The sequence below is a fragment of the Lacerta agilis genome, chromosome 5, assembly GCF_009819535.1.
Source record: "Lacerta agilis isolate rLacAgi1 chromosome 5, rLacAgi1.pri, whole genome shotgun sequence".
Lineage (NCBI taxonomy): Eukaryota > Metazoa > Chordata > Lepidosauria > Squamata > Lacertidae > Lacerta > Lacerta agilis.
This window is the reverse complement of record NC_046316.1, coordinates 73,188,370-73,212,707: the sequence shown is the minus strand read 5'-3', so window position 1 is coordinate 73,212,707 and position 24,338 is coordinate 73,188,370. Positions and strand designations below refer to the sequence as shown.

Below are 24,338 nucleotides of genomic sequence, written 5' to 3'. Positions count from 1 at the left end.
TTATCAGTGCTGCATACTTACTTGACAGCTGTTTTTGGAGTTGTCTGACGAGGGCAGCCGTCTGTTGTTGCTGTTGTGTCTGCTGCAAGCCTTGTCTTGGAAACTGCAGTATTCAACACAAGGGGGGGGGGGGGAATTAGCAACACACTAGCAGGTATACCTACAATGCCTGCAATGTATTCTTGCCAGCCTGAGAAGAAAGATGCCACTTATGAGAGTAATGAGAAATAACCCTTTCATTCTAGTCTAGCTTGCACATTAAACCTGTGACTGAAACCAAACTTCTCTTCTCTTCCCCTTGGAGGAATCCATGTGAAACAATCGGCTTGGCCTGGTAGACCAGGCTTCCAATCTCAGTTCAATTCAGGTTGATCAGTGCATTGGTGCAAGGCTACTGAGCCACACCTGTTTTGGTGAAGATATTACTTGGGTGTAAGAATCATGCGAGTGAAGAGGCAGCCCTCTTTTAGTCACACAGGAAGATGCAATATAAAAACATACCCTCCAACATTTCCCCCGATGAAATAGGGATGTCCTATTCCATAATGATGATTTTTACTATTTATACCCCACACATCTTACAGGGTTGCCCCAGCCACTCTGGGCAGCTTCCAGTATATATAAAAACATTAAACATTAATAAAACTTCTCTATACAGGATTGCCTTCAGGCAGCTTAGAGGTCGGAAAACTCCATATCCTCCAACATTTCTCCCATGAAAATAGGAACATCCTAAGGAAAAGTGGGACATTCGGGGATCAAATCAGAAACTGGAATGGCTTCTCTAAATTGGGGGTGTCCCAGGAAAATAGGGACACTTGGGGGGGTGTCTGTAAAACGTGGGCTCAAAACTCAGCCCCACCTTTACAACTATCTATCAGATTAAGGCATCAGCCAATCCAATGCTGTTCAAGTCTGCCATTGCTGGCTCCAGCCATGTACCTGAGAGAGAAGTGGTACAGTCTCTTGCCATCTCTGTCACACAACTGCAAAATGTCTCACATTCTCAGCTGGAAGCAGAAAGTGGTGGTCTTAAGTAAGGAGCCAGGCAGGTAGGGGCTGGCTGAGGGCAAACTGAGGTTGATGGGGTAGTGCCTCATTTGCCCTAAGGACAAGCCTACACTGGATTTAGAGACAGGTAGTTGCAAATAATTCTCTTGGACAGTGCATCACACACACACACACACACACACACAACACACACTTAGTTTTCTCCAAACAAGTCCAAGAACCTAGAAGGGGAGCCATGGATGGGGGAAAATTGGACTGGCAACTCAGGATGACCGGAGGAAAGAGAAAGATTATGCCAAGATGTTGTGATTCCATTGTGAATCAGAAAACCTTGGAAAACCCACGTGCTCCAGTTAACAGAGTACTGAGCTTGGGGAGCTGGCTCCAGCCCAGTTTATTCAGCATTGTACAGAGAATATGCTAAGTTAACAGTGATACACAGTGGATGCTTAAAAAGCACCACAGAGCTGTAAGGTAAGAAAACCTGCAGCTAGACTGGCGTTTAACCATCTGGGATGAACTGCCCTTCTCATCAACAGATGGTCATGATTCCTGACAAGGGATCATCTATTATACCATTAAATATGTTTCATGCTTACGCCTCCACATACTCCAAGGATGAACAATAAATGTACAACAAAATTCCTCTCCCCTCCATAGTAAGAATTCACAGATTTTTATGGACAAACCTTGGGTCCTCCAGACATCATATCCTATGGAAAGTATTATGGTGGTGGTGATAAACTTCACACATGCAATACCGATAACAATATAACATTTGGTGCTCTGTGCCTTAGATGTTTAGCCAACCATCTGAATGACCCTGGCATGAAACCACACATGTATTTTGGAGTGCTGGAACAAGGGATCACCTGGTACTCTTTTCTATTTGTTTTCTAGGAAAGAAAATTAGAAAGTTCAAGCTTTAGCATCTTTTTCCTATGTTCATTCAGAAGATAATGGATCCCTCTGGAATTGTTCTTTCAAGTTGTTGGAGCATTCAGCAACTGGAGCTGCGTTCCCAGTATTTTATTGGAAGTTTAGAAGCCTACATTCTCATCTAGCTAATAATATTTTCCATACGTTCAAATAATAAATTATACATTCATATTCCTTCAGTTATACAGAGGAAATGTTCAGCTGCCGGAGGCATGTGTACATATAATGAAGCTGATAATGAAAATAAAACCCACTATATATCAGGTATCGCACATGCAAATGAACTTTAAAGGGGAAATGCAAGCTGAGTTTGAAAAGAAAACTGAGATATTTCAGTAAAAATAAAGCTAATATAAGACAGTACAAAGGGTTCTCAGGTGGAAAGGTTGGCTAGTATACATACATACCTCTTTCATTAGAGCATGTATGATCCTTCTGCATGTCAATCTCTACCATGCAGCCCAACTGTGCATGAAATGTGTGCATGCATGAGAGTCAGCAGCCTTTATGATTAATGTTATGCAAACGGCTGATGCTCTCAAGCATTCTTCACTCACAGTCTCACTGAGCCATGGATGTTGTAGTCTTGTTGAGCAAAGCAAGCTAACCTGATTCTGAAGGGCCAGAAGTTCCCTTCCATAGAAATCTGTGCCCTTTGCGCTCAGAATATGAATTTCATGAAATTCTGATTGAAGGAACCATTTCTATGAAATGTACTTACTGTCCTATACCTCCTTATTTAACACAACATAGATGTGGATAAGAACACAAGTCCAATTGTCAGGGAAACACCCCTAATCCCAGTTACATTATTTCTGGGATATGTAATTCTTGCTGCATTATACCTTCCCTGAAACCCCAAAGTAAAACCTGATAGTGCATATTTTGGCTATACAATTGAAGATTTATTAAAATAACAGTTTAACAATAAAAGTATGACGGTGACATAAATTAGATTAGAAGCTTGTTCATTGCAAGTAACCTGCCAAATGCTTTAAAAAGAGTTCGGCTGCCCTGACAAATAAATGGAAACTCTGTCTAATGCATGTTTACCATATGTTATCCCCGTAAGTCTAATATACAGATTTGCTTTATAATTCTTGAGAATTACAGTTTTCTCTGGACATCTTCAGAATTGCATTTTTCATTATTGGGTGCAGATCAGTAGGGAGGCCGGCATGACAACTTAATGGAAAAAAGTATTTTTACTATTTTACAGCAGGCCAAAAATAAATAAAAAAAATGCAAAGAACATTTGTATCTTAAAACTAGAACATGTGCCTAATGTTCTCTTTTGGTTTGATTCACTGCCTATGTTTAGGCAGTTGCCATAAATGTGTTAAGTTTTCAGCATGAATAAATTCACGTCCTGAAATTTAAAGTCAGATATTTCATGGGCTTTGAACTGCCTCCACAAACTCTTTCGAGAGGCTTTTCAGGCAAGGGAGTGCCCCCCCCCAGTTTTAATGCTTGAACTAATGCTATAAATCGGAGTTGCCGGGGGGGGGGGGCTCTAGTTATTCCTGGACTACATTGCCCATCATGCCTGAACACTGGCCATGTTGGATGATACCAGTTGGAAACCAATCCTATATGTGGGATTAATAACAAAATATCCAACCCCATGTGTCATGTTTCTGCCCAGTTTTTGGGTGCAGCACTTCCTTGTCCCTGTCAACATGTTAAGTGGCTACTTTACCTAAGGGAACTCAGCTCCACTTGGTGGAACTCATATGAGACATTTCATCCCTGTGTCCCAGGTTTTCTTGTGATGCCGTACTGATATTGTCCGGTACCTGCATGCCCCCTTTCCCACCACAGATATGCCAGAGAGAACAAGGGCTCCTTTTCAAATGTAATGATAACAGCCCTGTTTAGGGAAGCTTTTAATGTTTATTATTATTGTATTTTAACATTCTGTTGAAAGCCGCCAGATGGGTGGGGTATAAATAATAAATTATTATTATTTTCACAGTATAAGCTCCTACAAACAATAGACACATATTTTACACAAGTAAAACTAAAAATAATGAATTAAGGATTACGAAACGGAACCCCCAAACCTTTCAATGTAAGCCTGAACCGTTCCCATAGACAAGCAGGGCAGGGAAACCCCTGCATTCCTTAAACTCCAATTTTATATTCAGTGGAAAGTTACCTTCTACACTAATCTATGTAAAGGTGGCAGCTCAGCTTTAAATAAAAAATAAAAAATGGAAGAGTCCAGAAGTGGGTTGGGTTGTTTAACAAACCTATGTGAGCTAGGTGGGATATTAGAGCAGGCCAGCCAAGACCTACTCCCAGGAGGAGAAGGCAGCAAATGGTATTCTATTTTTTTTTAAAAACAGAATTTATTAGCATTTTCATAATATAACACAAACCCAACCCCACACCTACAAATACAAAAACAAATACAAATACACATAATGTCAGGATTCTTCTTCTTATTTTATCTTACAAAAAAAAAATTTCTACTTCTGAATCTTGACGTTTGACTTCCCCCGCCTTTTCCCCTTCGGTTTTAAATCAGTATACTATTTCCTTAACAACTTTTCTCTATAAAAATTTTTAACTTTACTTAAAAATAACACAATTATCTTGATCTTTTTATTATAACCTAAATCTTAACCATATATTCTTATAACTAAACTTATTTCTTCTATCCTTTATCATGCTGCTTTTGACTTAAAATCAATATCTCCTTACTTATTTAAAATAAACTTATAATTAACAGACTTCACACTCCGATTTCGGATACCATGACAGACCATTTGGATTATACATTTAATACTTCAACCCACTCCCCCTGTCCATTGTCTTTTTCTGTCTTTCACCAGAACCAGATCTCCAATTATCTTCTTCTGAGTGTCCACAGATCCAGGCATTCACAACAAACCTGGCATCGAGCTTCAGGGTGTTCATCACTTCCTTTCTGGGCTCCTCCGTACCTTTGTGCCATACTTCTTCTTCTTGTAGAAATCTTAATTCCATGTCCCTTGCCCCCGAGCTGCCACCTCGGAGTCTGGATATTATAAATTTTCCCGTTCCAGGGCTGCCACCCCCAGAAATCGGTTCCTTTTCCCGGAGTTGCCCAGCCATTTCGAACCATCCTTCAAGCACCCCTCCTAGCTCTTTGCCAAGGTTTGATTCCATTGTATAAAACTTTTGAAAAGCCTCCTCTGTGGAAAGTGAGTCCTTTTTATTTATAATTCCACTCAAAACTTGCAGTTTCCGATTAAGCAGTTCCAGCTTCAAGACAGTGAGCATTTCCTCATCCTTTAAACCAGAGTTCAATACGAGTGCGAACACAAAGTCCAGCATTTTAGAAGGGAGGGTGAGTGTCAGATTTCAGTTCCTGTCTCTTCCTTCCTTTGTTTCAATTTTTTCCCACGACAGTCCAAGTCGTCGCCATTTCTCCGAAGCCGGAGTATAAAGACCAAAACTTCAAATGGAGATATTTTTTCCCCAGTTAACCCCCGAAGGGAAATCTCAGCAGTCTCAGTTTTCAAATTCCAGATACTTTCTATCAATTGTTGTAGCAGCAGTCACTTAAACGGTTAATTTCTTTCAACTCCCGAAGGGAGGGAGGCGGGCTGCCTTTCTTCTTTCCCCCAGATCGTTCCAAGAATACAAAGAGTCAATCAAATACTCACAGCCACTGGGTTCTTATCAGCTCGTTAAAGACAGGTAGAACTTAGACGCTCATCACAGGCTTTGTTGCCGCATTTACATCCCGGTTGGGGCATGTCCCCTATAGCCCGGCTCCGTCGTCCCTTCACCCCCCCCCCCTTTACAGGGGGAGCGGGGGAAGGGTTCGGAGCCACAACGGGCACAGCCGGGGAGCCCAGGGTGCGGGACGCTCTTCCCGCACCCCAACCGGAGCCCCGCTTTGCGGTAGCAGGGCTCCTAACCCCCGGGATGGACTGGGTGCTTCGCAGCCGAAGCAGCCCACGACCACCCGCAATGGCGTCGCCGCCGGAAGTCCAGCAAATGGTATTCTATATTTTATTTTTTAAACAGAATTTATTGGCATTTTCATAATATAACACAAACCCAACCCCACACCTACAAATACAAAAACAAATACAAATACACATAATGTCAGGATTCTTCTTCTTATTATATACCTTGCAAAAAAAAAATTCTAGTTCTAAATCTTGACGTTTGACTTCCCCCGCCTATTCACCTTCGGTTTTAAATCAATATACTATTTCCTTAACAACTTTTCTCTATAAAAAAAATTTAACTTTACTTAAAAAAAAAGAACACAATTGTCTTATTCTTTGCATTATAACCTAAATCATAACCAAATATTCTTATAGCTAAACTTATTTCTTCTATCCTTTATCATGCTGCTTTTAACTTAATATTCAATATCTCCTTACTTATTTAAAATAAACTTGTAATTAACAGACTTCACACTCCGATTTCGGATACCATGGCAGACCATTTGGATTATACATTTAATACTTCAACCCACTCCCCCTCTGTCCATTGTCTTTTCTGTCTTTCACCAGAACCAAATCTCCAATTGTCTTCCTCTGAGTGTCCACAGATCCAGGCAACATCCACAACAAACCCCGCATCGAGCCTCAGGGTGTTCATCACCTCCATTCTGGGCTCCTCCGTTTCTTTTCTTCTTCTTCTTGTAGAAATCTTAATTCCATGTCCCTTGCCCCCGAGCTGCCACCTCGGAGTCTGGATATTGTAAATTTCCCAGAAATCGGTTCCTTTCCCGGATTTGCCCAGCCATTTCAGACCATCCTTCAAGCGCCCCTCCCAGCTCTTTGCCAAGGTTTGATTCCATTGTGTAAAACTTTTGAAAAGCCTCCTCTGTGGAAAGTAAGTCCTTTTTATGTATAATTCCACTCAAAACTTGTAGTTTCCGATTAAGCAGCTCCAGCTTCAAGACAGTGAGCATTTCCTCATCCTCTAAACCAGAGTTCAATACCAGTGCGAGCACAAAGTCCAGCATTTTAGAAGGGAGGGTGAGTATCAAGTTTCAGTTCCTGTCTCTTCCTTCCTTTGTTTCAGTTTTTTCCCACGACAGTCCAAGTCGTCGCCATTTCTCCGAAGCCGGAGTATAAAGACCAAAACTTCAAATGGAGATATTTTTTCCCCAGTTAACCCCCGAAGGGAAATCTCAACAGTCTCAGTTTTCAAATTCCAGATACTTTCTATCGATTGTTGTAGCAGCAGTCACTTAAAGAGTTAATTTCTTTCAACTCCCGAAGGGAGGGAGGCGGGCTGCCTTTCTTCTTTCCCCCAGATCGTTCCAGGAATACAAAGAGTCAATCAAATACTCACAGCCTCTGGGTTCTTATCAGCTCGTTAAAGACAGATAGAACTTAGACGCTCATCACAGGCTTTGTCGCCGCATTTACATCCCGGTTGGGGCATGTCCCCTATAGCCCGGCTCCGTCGTCCCTTCACCCCCACTCCCCCTACAGGGGGAGTGGGGGAAGGGTTCGGAGCCACAACGGACACAGCCGGGGAGCCCAGGGTGCGGGACGCTCTTCCCACACCCCAACCGGAGCCCCGCTATGCGGCTGCAGGGCTCCTAACCCCCGGGATGGACTGGGTGCTTCGCAGCCGAAGCAACCCACGACCACCCGCAATGGCGTCAGCCGCCGGAAGCCCCGTCCAGCAAATGGTATTCTAAAGGGCTTCCGGTAGGACAACTAATACCAAAAAACCTTTAGATCAGAGAGGTCACTGTGCAATTTTGCTTATTTGCCTCACCTAGGCTATCATTACATTTGACCGACTGCAACTGATAAGGGCATTTTGGCATCAAAAATACTTTAACCATGTAAAAAATAATATAATCTAATGGTTAATAACTTGTTCCAAAATTATACATTAAAATATGTACACTTCTGTTGGGAAAGCAGGACTTACGAGGAGCAGATGAAATGATTACAGATGCCCAAACCACCTACTTACATTGGATTAGTGCTTTATAGCTTTGTAAAACAGACTGATAAAACAATCAAAACAAAGCTGTCAAATGTTTCCCGGAAAACACCTACAAGAAAGATGCCAATGAGAACATAATTTATCCTTTCAAGACAGATAAATAATGCAGTTTCTGAAATAGCGCAGTTACCATGGGCACGGGGGCAGAGAAGGGTGGGTCTCTAGTCTTAAATTCAGCAAAGGGTCTTCTCTACTATTTAATTTAAGCTCTGTTTGCACAAGCTTGTTCCTCAACTGGTGATGCAATTCTATGTGCTTGAAAGAATATATTATCCTCAGGAGGAAACTAAACCAATATAACAACTAATTGAAAAGTTCCAGTTGAACCTCCTTGCTCCTACTGTAGGTTTAGGAGCACAAAGCTGCAAAACTTTGAAGGTTCAAGGACTCTGGCCTCATAGAGGGATTTCATTCTATGCAGTATTTTCACATGGGATTATCCGAAGTTAGTTTAAATATTACTTTGAACTGGTCTAGTGATGGAAACGTGCAAGCAATTAGTGTTGGCAGGCATTTAGTGAGTCTGGACAAGGCAAAGAGCAAAATAATGCTGTGACAGCTGGCATTCACACTCGTAGGATGAGGATGATAGATGGTGTGCGTGCCTGAGCAGGATGAACTTTCCTTTGTGCACATGTGATATCTCATAACTCAATGTGAAATTTAGAAGCTCTCCGCTACTGATGAAATGGCATGGAAAATCTGCTACCCTGAATATATATTCAGTAGATGGAACATGTGAAAATTCAGAATTCAGGGGAGATTTGGGAGAGGACCGCTGATCAATGGGCCACTACAACCCCTCAGTTACTTGAGCATGTGCAATAATTGCTAGCATGCCCCACCACCTATAGGAATCCAGCAAGCTACCATGCAAAGCCTCCCAAAAGCATGAGACACTTCAGGCAATTGAAAGGGGGTGGCAGTTTCCCAACAAACCACTTATACTGTATTGGATATACTGCTTTTTGTTGTTTTTTTTTAAAAAAAAGTAGCTAGGGCCCAGAATTCTCCCTACTCCTCAACCTCTAGGATTTTCACCTCCAGTCAGACCAGAGAAAGCTGCTGATAACTGTTCTCCACTTGTTCCTTCCAGCTGCCTGTATTCCTGTTTTTTCTAATCACCTGTTGATGGGGTTTAGAACTTGCTAATGAACCATGTCAGTAATTTTCCAGACACTTGTTTTGAAGGTTTCCATCTCTCCCCCCCTGAGTTTGGTCCTGGGGGTTATCACTTCTTCCTGGATAGATCTGTGAGTGTCCTAGAGTGTCTAATTTATTCTAGCCAGCTCCTCCTCGTACTTTGTGAACGTTCAAGTTTGCATTATAGACAGTGCTTGGAATTTATTATGCTCTTTTTTTAATACACTGAATTCAGGGCTGTGGTAGTTATTTCGCTCTCCAGTCTAAACCATTAGAGATTTGCTTTTCTGTTGCTCCTCAGCGTTCACAACAGTTTACAGATGTGCACATACAGTAAAAGTCATTGAAAAATCTTACAGATGACATGTACATGCGACAGCTTGGGACTAGTTTACTTGAGGAATTGCCTTGTGCCCTTTGTGGCAGCTTGACCACTTCTTTAGATGCCTGTTTCAGCAAGCCAATCTGGACATGTAAACAAGTTATGCATATCTGTTTGTTTGTTTGTTTGTTTTAATGTAGAGTGATACTCATTTTAAATTGCTCTGTGTACATTGCTTAGAGATTCTTTGATTCAGTGGTTATAGTTTCTTCTAAATAAAAATTTAAGTTCTCCTGTTCACCAGATTCATTTTCCTTCTTCAGCATGTTCCACTTCAATCCACAGATCACTACGATTCAGTTTCGTGCAAGTTATTTTTTGTCGCAATACTAACTAGCTTTTCCATTACACTTGGGACTGTACACAGTCAGTATGCAACACAATGTTAATAAATAATGTACTCATAAAACTGTTTTGATAGTCTTGAAGGGCTGGAAGTTACCAAATACATCATATGCAATTGGACTGTTAAGTAATCTCTGTGTTATGCTAACGTTGGGAAATGTCCTGTGATTATACTGAGGCAGTACTTGCATATTTAAAAACTTGCAACATATCTTTTACTGAAGTGCCTATACCGACTGGTACTAATTAAGAAGAGAAACATGTTCAACAGATTGCAAATCTAATTTATTTTTACCATCGCAGGTAATCTGATTTTAAACAGCCTAGTTAAGCCAGGTAAAGCTGTAGCAGAGTTCACAGCTATACCATCCACCAGAGGGAGTCTTTATGCAAGTATTACACAAAACAGGCTAGTAGTATTAGAAAGCCTTCTCTTTGTACTGTAAGGCAGAGATTTTCAACATTTTTGAGTCCATGGTTCCCTTGACCAACTACATTCTTTCTGTGGCACCCCTGTGGGGCTCAGGAGCCCAATTATGTCACCCCCTGCCTGCAGAGCAGGCAGCCTCTCACTCTTTTGCAAACACCCTCCCTTGTGGAGGGGTCTCTCAGACTCCTCTTCTCTCCCCTCCTTGGGAGTCCTCCAGGCAGCTCCTGCTGCTGTCCCTGGTCTCTGAGCTGAACACGCCCCCCCCTCCCAAGAGAGGTGCCTCCCGGAGGCACTATTTGCCTGCGGAGCTTGTAGCCAGGGCTGCTGCAATATATAGCTGTGCAAGCCTTTGGGAGGCAGAGACTCAAGAGGGCACTAGATGAGGGAGGGAAGGAAAGAGGGACAGAGACCAGTGTTGCCCACAGCACCCCTGACCATCATTCAAGGCACCCCAGGGTGCCAGGGCACTGAATGAAAACCACAGCTGTAAGGAAATGTTGAAGAATCATGCACGCTAAAGCTAGGTCCATACTACTGAAAACAGCTATCTTGCTACTTATACTCATGCTATATTAATAAATATAAATTCAATAATTTCCACTAGGTGATTCACTCTGCCTTCCTGCAAACCAGAGATGGAAATACAAGGTCATCATACCTGATCATTTTGATACTTACTGAGCACAACCCTGCACTTGCTCTCCAAGAACCCAGAAATTGATGGCAGGGATAAGGAAAACTACTTAGCTACGTCACCCTGTTTTTCCATATTGTTCAACAGTACAGAGAAGCGGACATGGGGCAATGGATTCAAACTACAAGAAAGAAGATTCCACCTAAACATTAGGAAGAACTTCCTGACAGTAAGAGCTGTTCGACAGTGGAATTTGCTGCCAAGGAGTGTGGTGGAGTCTCCTTCTTCGGAGGTCTTTAAGTGGAGGCTTGACAGCCATCTGTCAAGAATGCTTTGATGGTGTTTCCTGCTTGGCAGGGGGTTGGACTGGATGGCCCTTGTGGTCTCTTCCAACTCTATGATTCTATGATTCTACAGAGCCCCCAGAACAATGCCTTATTATTATTATTATATTATTATTATTATTATATTATTATTATTATTAAAACAAAATCGAAAATTCTTTCTAGTAGCACCTTAGAGACCAACTGAGTTTGTTCCTGGTATGAGCTTTCGTGTGCATGCACACTTCTTCAGATACACTGAAACAGAAGTCACCAGATCCTTAAATATAGTGAGGAGTGGGGAGGGGTATTGCTCAGAAGGGTGGTGGGAATGGGTGATCAGCTGATAGGTGTGGAAAACCTATCTTTAGCCATCTCACCACTTGCCTTTCCCTGCAAGACTAATTACAGCCATTAAGAGTCGTCAACAGGTTTTCCACACCTATCAGCTGATCACCCATTCCCACCACCCTTCTGAGCAATACCCCCCCACTCCCTCACTATATTTAAGGATCTGGTGACTTCTGTTTCAGTGTATCTGAAGAAGTGTGCATGCACACGAAAGCTCATACCAGGAACAAACTCAGTTGGTCTCTAAGGTGCTACTAGAAAGAATTTTCGATTTTGTTTTGACTATGGCAGACCAACACGGCTACCCACTTGTAACTGGAACTATTATTATTATTATTATTATTTACCCCGCCCATCTGACTGGGCATCCCCAGCCACCCTGGGCAGCCTCCAACAAAATATTAAAATACAATAGTCTATCAAACATTAAAAGCTTCCCTAAACAGGCTGCCTTCAGATGTCTTCTATTCACACGTCCACTTACCAAAGGTTGCTGAGGGTGCATTGCTTGGAGACTAAGCACCTGTTGCTGTCCTTGCTGCTGCTGCTGCTGCTGCTGCAACTGCAAAAATATGGCCAATGTGACTATAATACTACATATGCTGTCATAGAAAGAGCCAGCAGCAATAACAAAGTTGCCTTTAAGAACAAAGGGATATTGCTTTCAATAAGCTGTGTTCATGAACGGTGATAAGATATTTTAAGGTTCCCTTCACCAACTGCATGTTATACTCTGAATTTCTAAAACCTAGTGCAGCTAGAGAAACTTTCAAAACCATTTTCTTTCTCCCAGCAGATAAATATTTAATGCTTCCTTAACTACAGCCCTTGTCCTGTTATTTTAATTCAACTACAGTATACATGTTTTCACAACACTCACTTTTATAGAAAACTGCTGGAGCCCTTTGGAAAAGATCAGCTACACATCTAGCAATTTAAACAAAATCCTTTTTGGGGAATAGGGGTGAGACTTGAGCTTACATATAATTTTGACCCTTCATTTCTATCTAAGGGCACACAAAAGGCGTATAAAATTAAGAGCAAAAAAACATAAATTTGAGAGAAGATGGACCCTAAGAAAGCAAAACAAAACAAATAATAAAAATAAAAAAATTCCTTCCAGTAGCACTTAGTTGGTCTCTAAGGTGCTATTGGAAGGAATTTTTTAATTTTTAATTTTGTTTTGACTATGGCACACCAACATGGCTACCTACCTGTAACTGAACCTAAGAAAGCAAGGCAGGCACACAAATATGAATAGGACTAATGCCGTGGTTACATTCACACATCACAGTAAACCATGGCTTATGGATTACCAGGAATGAGCAGAGCACTCTCATTTTGCTCCTTCCTTACTCGTGAGCAAACCTCGGCTTAGTGTTTTGTCTGAACTGGGCTTCACGGTTTCCTTCACTTAAGCTGCAGGAAGTCAGGAACAAAATGTGGCTTCAGGAGCAGTTTGTCTTGAGTGAAACAAACCGTGATTCCCGGTTCGGGCGTAACGCCTAGGAAAGTGATTTGTGTGTTCACAATAAGCTGTTAACTAGAGCATACTTTGATGTGTGAATACATCCAGTATCCTAGTGCTTAAAATTTCATGTAATAGTGCTGCCCGCATAAACACACAGTGACACAAAGGCACCAATTTTCAAACCTGAAGGAGTCTCTGTTGTCGAATTTGTTGTTGTCTTTGTCTCATCTGTTCCTGAGGCATCTGAACTGAGTTAAGGTTTGGGTGGGAAGCTGTGGTTGGCATAGCATCGAGTGGCCCTCCAACCAAGGGATTCTGCTGCAAAGGCTGATGACTCAATCTGAGCAAAAAGAATGGACCGCACATCAATTACAGTTGTGAAAATAAAATGAGAGGCTGCCAGTTTTAATTTTCTAGACTTGCACGTTAAATTGAAACTCCAGCAGGGTATCAGCAGCCAAATGAAATATGAGTGAAGGTTGCTGAAAGTAATAAAGATAGATAAAATGAAAAAAGAGCAAAATAAAGCTTCTCATCTAAGCCAAAATATATAAGCATCTTATTAACATTTTTATTTTATATTCTTATGCATTCTTTAATGATTTTTATATAGTTCTAATTATTGAAAAACTATACACTAGAAACAGCCGCAATGTGAACTTTCAGAAATCAAAAGAAATCCAAATAACGTTGCCCCCCACTTGTCTTTTATCTAAACTAAAATCAGAAAAGCCGCAGCCTTTCTTCATAGGTGAGCATTTGGTTGCCCTTTTCTGAACCTCTTCCAACTCTACAATATCCCTTTTAAGGTAAGGATTAGTACTCAATTTAACCTGCTGACACTCACCAAACTGGGAGGGTACCTAACGCAGCACAAGACAGAATCATGATTCAATAGGACTTTAACGAATCAGAGAACTGGGCCAAAACTAACAACATGAATTCCAATAGGGACAAATGTAAGGTTCTATATGTAGGCAGGAAGAACCAGCTGCACAAATATAAGTTGGGGTACATCTGGCTTGCCTGTAGAACACGCGAAAAGGATCTGTGGGTCTCAGCAAACCAGAAGTTTAACATGAGTCAACCGTGTGATGCTGCGGCAAACAAGGTGAATGCTATTCTAGGATGTATGGTGTCCAGAATGAGGGAAGTCACAGTACCACTCCATTCTGCATTAGTCAGACCACACCTGGAATAGTGTGTCCAGTTCTGGGCTCCACAATTTAAGAAGGATGCAGACAGGTTGGAGCGTGTGCAGAGGAGGGTGACAAGGATTATCGAGGGTCTGGAAACCAAGCCTTATGAGGAACAGTTGAAAGGGTTGGGTGCATTTAACATGGATAAGAGGAGACAGTTTAACTGTGGAACAGACTCCCCTCAGAAGGTGGTGGACTCTCCTTTATTGATGGTTTTTAAGCAGAGGTGGGGTGACCATTTGTCATGGATGCTTTAGTTGAGATTGTTGCATAGCTAGGGCTTGGGACTAGATGACTCCCAGGGTCCCTTCCAACTCTACAATTCTATGATTCTATATAGCAGGGGGATTACACAAAATCAGGAGACTGCATGAGACTTCATCAGTCTGCAATGACAAGGGTGTGCTATATTAAAAACTGATGCTTTTAATCTCCGGATTATATTGCTGTGTGAAGGACTGCTACACCTCCCACAAGATGTTGCGAAATGCTTTGATCATATACCTCTGTGGAAATGCAATCAGGGTTGAGCAAATGCAGAGAAACAAAATAGGCACATTAGGGATTTACTTTCAATTTAAATGCTATTATACTTAACTGCTATTATAAGCTTTGCAGGATAGAATTTGCGAGTGAAGATCTTTTCAAAATTGCATGTACATTTTGCAACTGCCTGGATAAATTAATATTTATTGCTTATGTGTAGAAGCAATTAGAGAACGGAATGCTAAGTCAAGGACGTGCAATTTTTGCTTTAGAGCTTGGATAAAAAGCAATGATTTGATTTGATAAAAGGGTTTTGGGTTTGTTTGTTTGTTTTTAAAAAAGGAATGCCAAGTTGATAATGGCAATGACATTACAAGATCTTACTGTTGTCTATCAATCAGAAGGTTGAAGTAATTTTTGAAGAAATCACAGAAAAAGAACTGGACAAAACTCTTATTTGCTGCAACTGAGATTATGATTAACTGTTAACAATACAGATCATCTTTTCTATAACATTCCGTCATCCCAATCATGTGGCTAAAGCTCTGGATGCAGTCTTCCCATCAGTAGCGGCCAGTAACATGCCATTGCTGTCCCAGCTTCCCAACACAGTGGGCCACTGGCATTCACTGAGAGGTAAAGGGGAGGGGCAGGGCAAGGCAAAGGAGCTGGGCCCAGTGCAGCACATCACAGCAAGAGTGGCAGTTTGGCTCCACTACCATGTCCCACACGGGGTCAAGCTCCCTGTACCTCGTGCCTACCCTCGCCCTCTGAGTCAGCACCGGCAATCTTCTGTGCTGGGCAGCCAGGAGAGTAATGTACTCCACCTGTGCCACCTCACCAGCCACTACTGCTCCTCCTACTGCTGAATTCTTCATGGTAAGAGAGTATTTTAGTGTTTTGAAAAAGGACTCCATGAATGCTTTGATAGAAGTCCACGTACGGGTGAACAACTGAAAGCGTTTGCAAGCTTTATGTATGTAGACTGAGGTCTAGTATTCAGCCACAATGGGAGTCTTGAACTGCGGCAATTAAAATGGCTAATCAAGATTGAAATCCATAGAATTTTTCAGTTCTTGAGTAATATCAACATCCAATTATATCACTTATCCATCTTCAGATTAATAATCAGAGGAGGAAAAGTCAACCATTATCCCACGATTTCCATCCTTGCAAGAATGCAGGGAATGATGTCATCGTCGTTCACTAGTAATCCATTGGCTTAGTCTTGGCATTTTATACTTTCCTAAGAAACAAGACTACTTTCTTCAACAACAACAACAAAATGAAACATCTGTAGCATAAAGAAAGCCAAAAGTGTCCCCAGCTGGCCCCATAGCCTCAGGGATGCTTTCAAGGAAGTACTGGAAGTTTGCACAAAGACTTTTAATAGCTATTACGGTTTTGGAAGAATGCTCTGTTGAGACCTGCATTTTGAAACATTTTATTACAAATGTCACTAATATGTATTCTAACTCTCTTTGTAGGAACCAAAGGGTAATTCTAAGGGATAATTCATTTAACCAATTTTATTAGCTAAAGTTCTGATATATAAAAGAACAACTGATCATCTCCAACATACCCACAAATGTGTTAGAAATTTCACCACAGAAGGTTTTAGTAAATTTATTCAAATCTACCTAAGTAGTAGTAGTAGTAATTATTATTTATTTATACCCCCAAATCTGGCTGGGTTTCCCCAGCCACTCTGGGCAGCTCCCAACAGCATATATAAAAAAGTGACACAACATCAAACATTAAAAGCTTCCCTAAACAGGGCTGCCTTCAGATGTCTTCTAAAAGTCAGATAGTTGTTTATTTCCTTGACATCTGATGGGAGGGTGTTCCAGAGGGCGGGCGCCACCCCCGAGAAGGCCCTCTGCCTGGTTCCCTGTAGCTTCACTTCTTGCAGTACAAATTTGAGGCCCGGGTTTTAAGGATTTGTAGGGATTTTCAGTGGGTGGGAATTTTCAAAGGCATTCATCAGAGACCTAATCCCATGCAGCATGAGAATGAAAGGTAAAGGAGCTACGCAACATGTTGCAAATAGTAAATGGGCAAGAGGCAAGAAGCAGCAAGATCTACTGAAATCTCAGCTGGGGCTATATATTATTATTTGGAACCAATCAGGCTCTGGGTGATTTGTCACCCAGCACCAGAGGATAGGCAAAATCCACAGCTTGTCTGCCCTTACAGATTGGTTCAACTGCGTATACCTTCTTCCAGCATTTCTCAGACCCATTTTCAAACTCTTTAAAGGTTATATACATCAAGGTATCAAAGGTCCTGATAAACATCTTACCGCTGATTGCCTGTTAGAGGCTGAGGATAGGCAGCCGCTTGCTGATGAATGTACCCACTTGGCTGTTGCTGCGTCTGCCTCAGCCTTTCCATCAGAGCAGGGTTCAAATGAGCTGCTTGATAGGCCCTGGAGTTGTAGGTGAAAGGACGATGCCCCCGGCCTGCTGTGATTGCAATGGCATCTGAGTGCTGTACATTGTGTAGCCATGAGGAATAGTCTGCACACACACAACACACACAACAGTCCAAGGCACAAGTTGCTTTGATTTCGATGCTTCTAAAGAAAGCTTGCAATTACACTGTTTATTTATTTTTTAAACAAACAAACAAGCAACACACCAGGATGAAAAGGAATGTATACTGTGCTGTTACTTGAGATAGCAATCAGACACTTTAAGAAAAAATTCCCATGCTTACTTTGAATTTGCTAGGCTCAAATGGCAGCCATACATGTTTGCGGGTTCGGTATTATTCTACCTTTCAGCACAGCAAAGGCTGGGCAATATACGATAAATGAAACCTCCAAGCTGCTGCTTTTACACAGGGCAGCTTCCACACAGAGGATGGACTGGCATGATTGTGGCAGCACCTTTCCAGCTGCTTCACTTCTGCATAAATCACAGCTCTCGTGTACAAGCATAAATTCACACAAATAATATATCCTGGCCACAAGCAGATGGGGGTAAGGGCACAAGGTTCCCATCTTCTTGCATGTGAAATGCCATCAGTTCTGACTAGCCCATATTTACTAATCTTATATGTATGTCGGATTTTAGAATTGTGAAAGCTTCTTTTATTCACGGTTATAAAGTAAGGGAGAGTCATGAAAGATCCCGGTCATTTTAGTACCCCCTCATAAAACCTGCAGGGTCATATACAACCAAGTTCTACTCAAGAGTTGACCCACACTGAAATTAGTAGACCTAGTTTAGTCATGCCCATAAATTTCAATGGGTCTATTCTGAGTAAAACGAACACTGAACACGACTGGATCTCAGTGTAAGGCATAGGCAAGGCCTTAGCACATCCTTTCCCTATACAGACCGATAATTATTTACCTGTGTCTGCTGTATCCCTGGATATTGGAAGCTGAGAAGTTGGCCGGATTTGTTGAGCAAAAACAGCAGCCTGGTCGATAGTCGGACCCTGCAAAAATTAAATAAATTTACAAATTAAAAAAAGATATTACTTATTGCAGATTTAATGATTGCATGTTTAGGGACACCGTTGCGAACAGTTCGGACATTCAAGGTATTTTAAAATACAACCTAACAACAGAAGTTGGTATGTTTCCAATATTTTTCTTTCTGAATACAAGTGATGCCGAGTTATGCATTACATACATAGCTGAATTTCTTAACTGCATTTTTTAAAAAGGAATTGGATGATCCCTTTGGCCTTTTCTTTTTTCAACCCAGTTACTGAGGTGCTTTCATGCTTTCCCTCTGGAACGTCCCTGGAGTGTTTAATTTCGGCAAAACTGCTATTCAGTGCACCAATGCGGAGCTGAAGATGGTTTGTTTACAGACACCGGCCTGGTTGAATGACATCGGGCAAGGCTGGTGTAGGGTGGGTCCCAACAGACTTGTGCAGTAGAAGAAGCCTGCAAGTCTTAGCCTTGCTGGCTCTTCCAAACATCTTCCATCAGGAAGCAGGCAGTCCTCAGAGGACGAGAGCAGCTCCTACAGAGCTCTGAGGGAATGACACAACTGAGATGCAACGCATAAACACACACCAGCAGTGCGAAGAGAAATGGATGAGGAAACACGCTGCTGAGTCTTCGGTAGTTTTTATTTTATTTGATCCTGGGGTTATCATTTGAAGCTGAGGTGGCGATTTTAGGAAAGTGTGTGTGAGAGAGAAAAATACTGAGGGGGCAAGTCAAAAAAGATCCCAAGAACAAATGAGGGCAATATTAAGGGAATCCCGCTCCACCTTGAAATCCTGAGTAACAAACCCTAAATAGTTTAGATTAAGAGGAGTATCTGGCAAGAATACTTGCCAGATACTCCTCCTGAGAGTCCCATGGACTGCAAAAAGATCAAACTTATCCATCCTTAAAGAAATCAGCCCTGAGTGCTCACTGGAAGGACAGATCCTGAAGTTGAGGCTCCAGTACTTTGGCCACCTCATGAGAAGAGACTCCCTAGAAAAGACCCTGATGTTGGGAGAGATGGAGGGCACAAGGAGAAGGGGGCGACAGAGGACGAGATGGTTGGACAGTGTTCTCGAAGCTACTAGCATGAGTTTGGCCAAACTGCAGGAGGCAGTGAAAGATAGGCGTGCTCTGGTCCATGGGGTCACGAAGAGTCGGACACGACTGAACAACAACAACATCTGGCAAGAAAAACTGCCACCAGCGGCAGGCGCATTTTAAACTGAAAACACTCAAGAGCCAGAGAGAACAGAGAAGCAATGCCATCTAGTGGCAGGAGGGGAAATAACTCCATGTGGGTTTGGATTTTATGTTCACATCTTCCCTCTATGGATTTGTGGGCCATGTACCATTAGTTGCAAGAGTCTGGCTTCTTTGCCATGGTATTATTTTTTTAAAAAATTACATCAACTTACTAACCTGGAACCAGAAGATTTGATGTTACCAGAATGGACTGTCCAAGAACACAGATGCAAGCAGGGTGTCCTCCAGGGAGAAGGAAGATCGCCTTAGTGCAGGACACAAACCTCTGGACACGAGTAGGAATGTCAGGAGCCATGCTGAGCCTCTGCAGCTTCAAGACTGATTCCATGCCCTCACCTTGGACACTGATTCTGAGCCAGAGGAGCAACTACAGCAGTTGCAGACCTCAGAACTCTCCGAGGTGGCGGTGGAAGGTACAGTGTAGAGAACGATTCCAGGGAGGGAAGAGACATGTGGTTGTGTAAAGTGACTTCCTACAGGGATGAACTGATCAATAAAGTGAGCGTACAGGGAGCCTTGGGCGGAACTGGTCATGGCCTCTTGGCTTTCATTATACCCAGGCAAGGGAAAGCTGATTGTAGTTGGGCATGCACTCTGGACTTGAAGTAGGTTGATTTACAAAAGCTTAAGGAACTACTGGGTGAAGGAAGACTCATGGTCAGAAATACTCAAAGAAAAAGGAGTTCAAGGTGGATGGGGATTTCTTAGAGGAGAAATATTGAAGGCACAGATGTAGGCAATTCCAGCAAGTGAGAAAAGTGGGAGGTATCTAAAGAAACCAGTGCGTCTGCAGATAACAGGTCAACTGAGATGTAAGAAGGGCATGTATAAGAAATGGAAGAAAAGGGGAAATCATGAAGGAAGAATATTCACAAGTTGCAAGGGGAAGGTCAGGTGGGCCAAAGCTCAGAATGAACTCGTGCTTGCAAGAGAAGTTAAAGATAGGTTTTGAAAAAAGGTTTCTTTGGCTATGTTCAAGCAAGAGGAAGAACAAGCGAGTGGTAGGTTCCTTGCATGGAGAAGACAGAGAAATGCTATTGGGTAACAGAGAGAAGGCAAAACAGCTCAACACCTACTGTGCCTTTGCCTTTACCTAAAAGGAAAGCAGTGCCCAACCTGGCGATAACACAATAAACAAAGCAATGGACCCGAATCAATGGATTTAAGTTACAAGGAAGGAGATTCTAATTAAACATCAGGAAGGAATTTCTGGCAGTAAGAGCTGCTGGACTCCCTTGGAAGGAGGTGGTCTCTTCTTCATTGGAGGTTTTTAAGCAGAGATTGGCTGGTCATCTGCCATCGATGTTTTAGTTGAAATGTCTATACAGCAGGGAACTGGACTACATGGCCCCTGGGGTCCCTTCCTACTCTAAAATTCTATAATTCTATAAAAATTAATCCACACATTTTATAAACAAACAAAAAAAGAAATGTGACACAGTGTCCAGCAGACAAATATGTGTGTCATTAGGAAAGGGGGCTTAGACATTGATGTACATGGTCTCCTAAGCAAACACAAAACCCACGGTCAGGCAAAAAGTATACAAATAAACAAATAAGACTACCTTAGCCAAAAAAACAGATTGCAGTAGTGTTTTCAAACATTTGGAATGAGAGTCCATTCTAAGGGGCTCTTAATCTACCTTCCAGCAAGCGGCAAACTTGCATAGCAGGCAGAACAGAAACTCCTTTCTAATATGCCAGTTTTTTGATGGGGGGCAGTTGCGGGGAGAATTGCAAGGAATGTATTGCTTGGGGAATGAAATAGGCACCCCAATCCACAGAGTGAACTGTTACAGCTCACACTACCACCTCAGGATGCTACCATTTTGTTGCATGTTGTACATGAAGCCTAACTTGGGTTCTGGGTATGGTTTTATGTGCCTACAATCCTAAATCAAGTAGAGGCTCGGCTGGATCAGCGCATTCCTAAAATGTAAGATAAAGAAAGCAGCTGTTGAGGCCTTGCCTGGGCTTGCTGCCTTAGAAGCCGCTGCTGCTGTTGTTGCTGCTGCTGCTGCTGAAGTAGCTTCATCTGGAGCAGTTGCTGCTGCTGCTGTTGCTGTTGCTGTTGTGAAGCAATTGCGTGAATTGATGGTGGCTGCATCATGGTGCCAGAACGCCTCTGCAGCATGTTGGACAGCACTTGTTTTTGTTGCTTGGGACAAAGGAGTTGGGAGGATCCAATCTGGAGCCACCTGTGAATGCAATGTGATAGATGATAGATAGATAGATAGATAGATAGATAGATAGATAGATAGAGGGTGGATCTACACACAGGAAGAAAATGCTATAAATAAGTCAGAAATTAAATTGTTATAACAAAAAGGGGAAAACACTATGTAAAAATCACATTAAAATTTCTTTGCTCTCTGGCGCCATCTGGTGTTACATGTTTATAATGAATTCAAAATGTTTTTGACTAATGTAGCTGAGATAGATAGATAGATAGATAGATAGATAGATAGATAGATAGATATGAGGTGGGGGGTTGTTTACAATCCTAATGACTATATGTTTTTTTCTTGTGTACTTTGCCAAAGTGCAGAAATACGTATCCTTTAAAACCTAGGTTTCACTTTGCTTCCCCTTTGAGTATGTGAAACAAGATTTGTAAACAACCACAACAAAAACTACTGTTTTATCCAAAAGACACACCAGAGGGTAAAATGACTTTTAACTACTAATTCTATAGCAACCAAATACTTAGAGATACATCATCCTACCAAGCCATTTAAACCTTGCTTGCAATGGAAGGTGAGCTTTTTGCAATAGCAAGTAAAAAAATAAATAAAATCTGAAGTTGAGCAGCTTCTAACAATAGTAAACAACAGTTAACTGTTGTTTTCCTGTTTCTTTCTGCCTTTTGCATAACTATGACTGCCTTCTGAAGATAGCAGAATGGAGCGGGGGGGAGAACTAAAAATAATATTGCTTCTGTATGATGCAGCAAACTTCTGGTGCCCGTTACAAAGCAGAGACCTACCTGGTGGAAGAGGCTGGTTCTGGACAAGAAAGCAGCTTGTTGGGGCTGCCCCATAACATTATAGCCCCACAAAGCAGACTGGGGGTGGTGCATCATTTGAGATGAAAGTGGTGAATAGTTGGGAGGGACTCTATATACATTGTTCTGAGGGTACTCCTTAAGTGAAAAAGGAAAAGTTAAAACGTTATTTGCACCCATACCCTACTAATTCATAAACAATGCCAATTTTCCTACTGAACTATTAAAGAATTTATGACAAGTCCTTTTGTGGTTTGCAGCACAAAACCGATTCAGTCATAGACCCGCAAAGGTAAACTAAATAAGACATCTTCTTGGCTGTCCGATAGTGCTTAATTCTATACCTTTTCTGCATGTTATACAATATGTCAGGTCATAATGTTATCAAAGCCCTGCTGTGCGGGCAACTTAACGACAAATTCACACTGTGCATTCAAGCTTCAGAGAAGTAAACTATGGTGAAGAAATTAAGTCAGGTGTCCTAAGGAATCTCTCTGCTAAGGATTATTCCACCATATATCTAAGTACATGAAGCGGTTTCAAAATTTTGTATCTTCTGGAAATATTTTTTTTGCTTTCACTTTTCTGCCATATGATCCCTCTATATCGCCAGGGGCATGCTCTAAGGTGGACTTAATCACGCAAAAGGTGGATATAATTAACTTCATCATTAACAGAAACATCCAACGTTCCTCTCCTGTTGCATGTTTTAGGGAAGAATCAGTGGCTAGCAAATTACCTTTTGGAAGAGTGGTTTACTATTCCTAACCTTCAGATTGTAGAGCACCCCATAAGCTTCCAAGGCACCCCTGAATAGTTCAACCCCTCAAATCAAGAGTTCTAATGCACTGCATCTATTGCAGAACTAGATCCATTACCTTCCCCCCCCCCATATCAGCTATTTGAAACCTGTGTTGAAATGCTGCACAACTGAACTGGCATAAATTTAGTGTTATTTCTGGGCAGGTTTGGTAAGAAGAAAGCCTAAGTGAAGCTTCCCTGATCGACTTCCCTGATCGAAGTGTCATTACCCCACTATTACTACTCCTTGGGGTAAAGGGAAAGGGAAAGGGAACCCTGACCGTTAGGTCCAGTCATGGACGACTCTGGGGTTGCAGCACTCATCTGGCTTTACTGGCCGAGGGAGCCGGCGTACAGCCTCCGGGTAATGTGGCCAGCATGACTAAGCCACTTCTGGCAAACCAGAGCAGCACATGGAAATGCCGTTTACCTTCCTATTTATCTACTTGCACTCTGGTGTGCTTTTGAACTGCTATGTTGGCAGGAGCAGGGACCGAGCAATGGGAGCTCACCCCGTCGCAGGGATTCAAACCGCCGACCTTTTGATCGGCAAGCCCTAGGCTCTGTGGTTTAGACCACAGCGCCACCTGCATCCCACTCCTTGGGGTACAAGGATGCTAACTGCTTTACCTGAAGGCACATCATGCGCCTCAGGAAGAGTCCTCTTCATATTCATCAGAGAAACAGTGTCCAAGCTGAGTCAACTGTTTGCCTTGCCTGGGAGTATGATGATGAGGCTTGGCTTGCCTTACCAAGCAATGCTTTCGGATACCCCGAAGGCTTTGCAGAGCTCTCATCAACTGCACTTTTAGGTAACCTCTGGTTGGGAGGAGCAGATGCTGAAGAGGCTCTGAGGAACACTGGGGCACTGTCCCAAGGCGCAGCATCACTGTAGAAACTCAGGAGATGGGGGCAAAGCTGAGGGGATCACTGTCTGACACTACAATAGCAAAGGCATAGCAAGAGGAAAGGGCACTGAGTGGCTGGGAGAGGAGACTGTGAAAGCAGGCAGTCACAGACATTGCCTGTGTTATCAAGGCACTTGAGTGCCCTCTTGTGAGTCTGCTGGTACAGTAAATTCAAGGTAAAGGACCCCTGGATGGTTAAGTCCGGCCAAAGG

The 24,338-nt window shown here is 42.3% G+C and overlaps 1 protein-coding gene across 1 annotated transcript in view; it reads right to left on the bottom strand.

The window, feature by feature from the left end:
* The window catches only part of MED12L (mediator complex subunit 12L), a 177,262-nt gene that overhangs the window by 1,987 nt on the left and 150,937 nt on the right, over positions 1 to 24,338 (bottom strand). Inside the window, 11 exon segments of the mRNA XM_033150449.1 lie at positions 22 to 103; positions 12,022 to 12,099; positions 13,192 to 13,348; positions 16,996 to 17,134; positions 17,137 to 17,212; positions 18,053 to 18,077; positions 18,079 to 18,140; positions 21,383 to 21,567; positions 21,570 to 21,611; positions 22,400 to 22,432; positions 22,435 to 22,555. Coding sequence (XP_033006340.1) covers positions 22 to 103; positions 12,022 to 12,099; positions 13,192 to 13,348; positions 16,996 to 17,134; positions 17,137 to 17,212; positions 18,053 to 18,077; positions 18,079 to 18,140; positions 21,383 to 21,567; positions 21,570 to 21,611; positions 22,400 to 22,432; positions 22,435 to 22,555 — 1,000 coding nt within the window.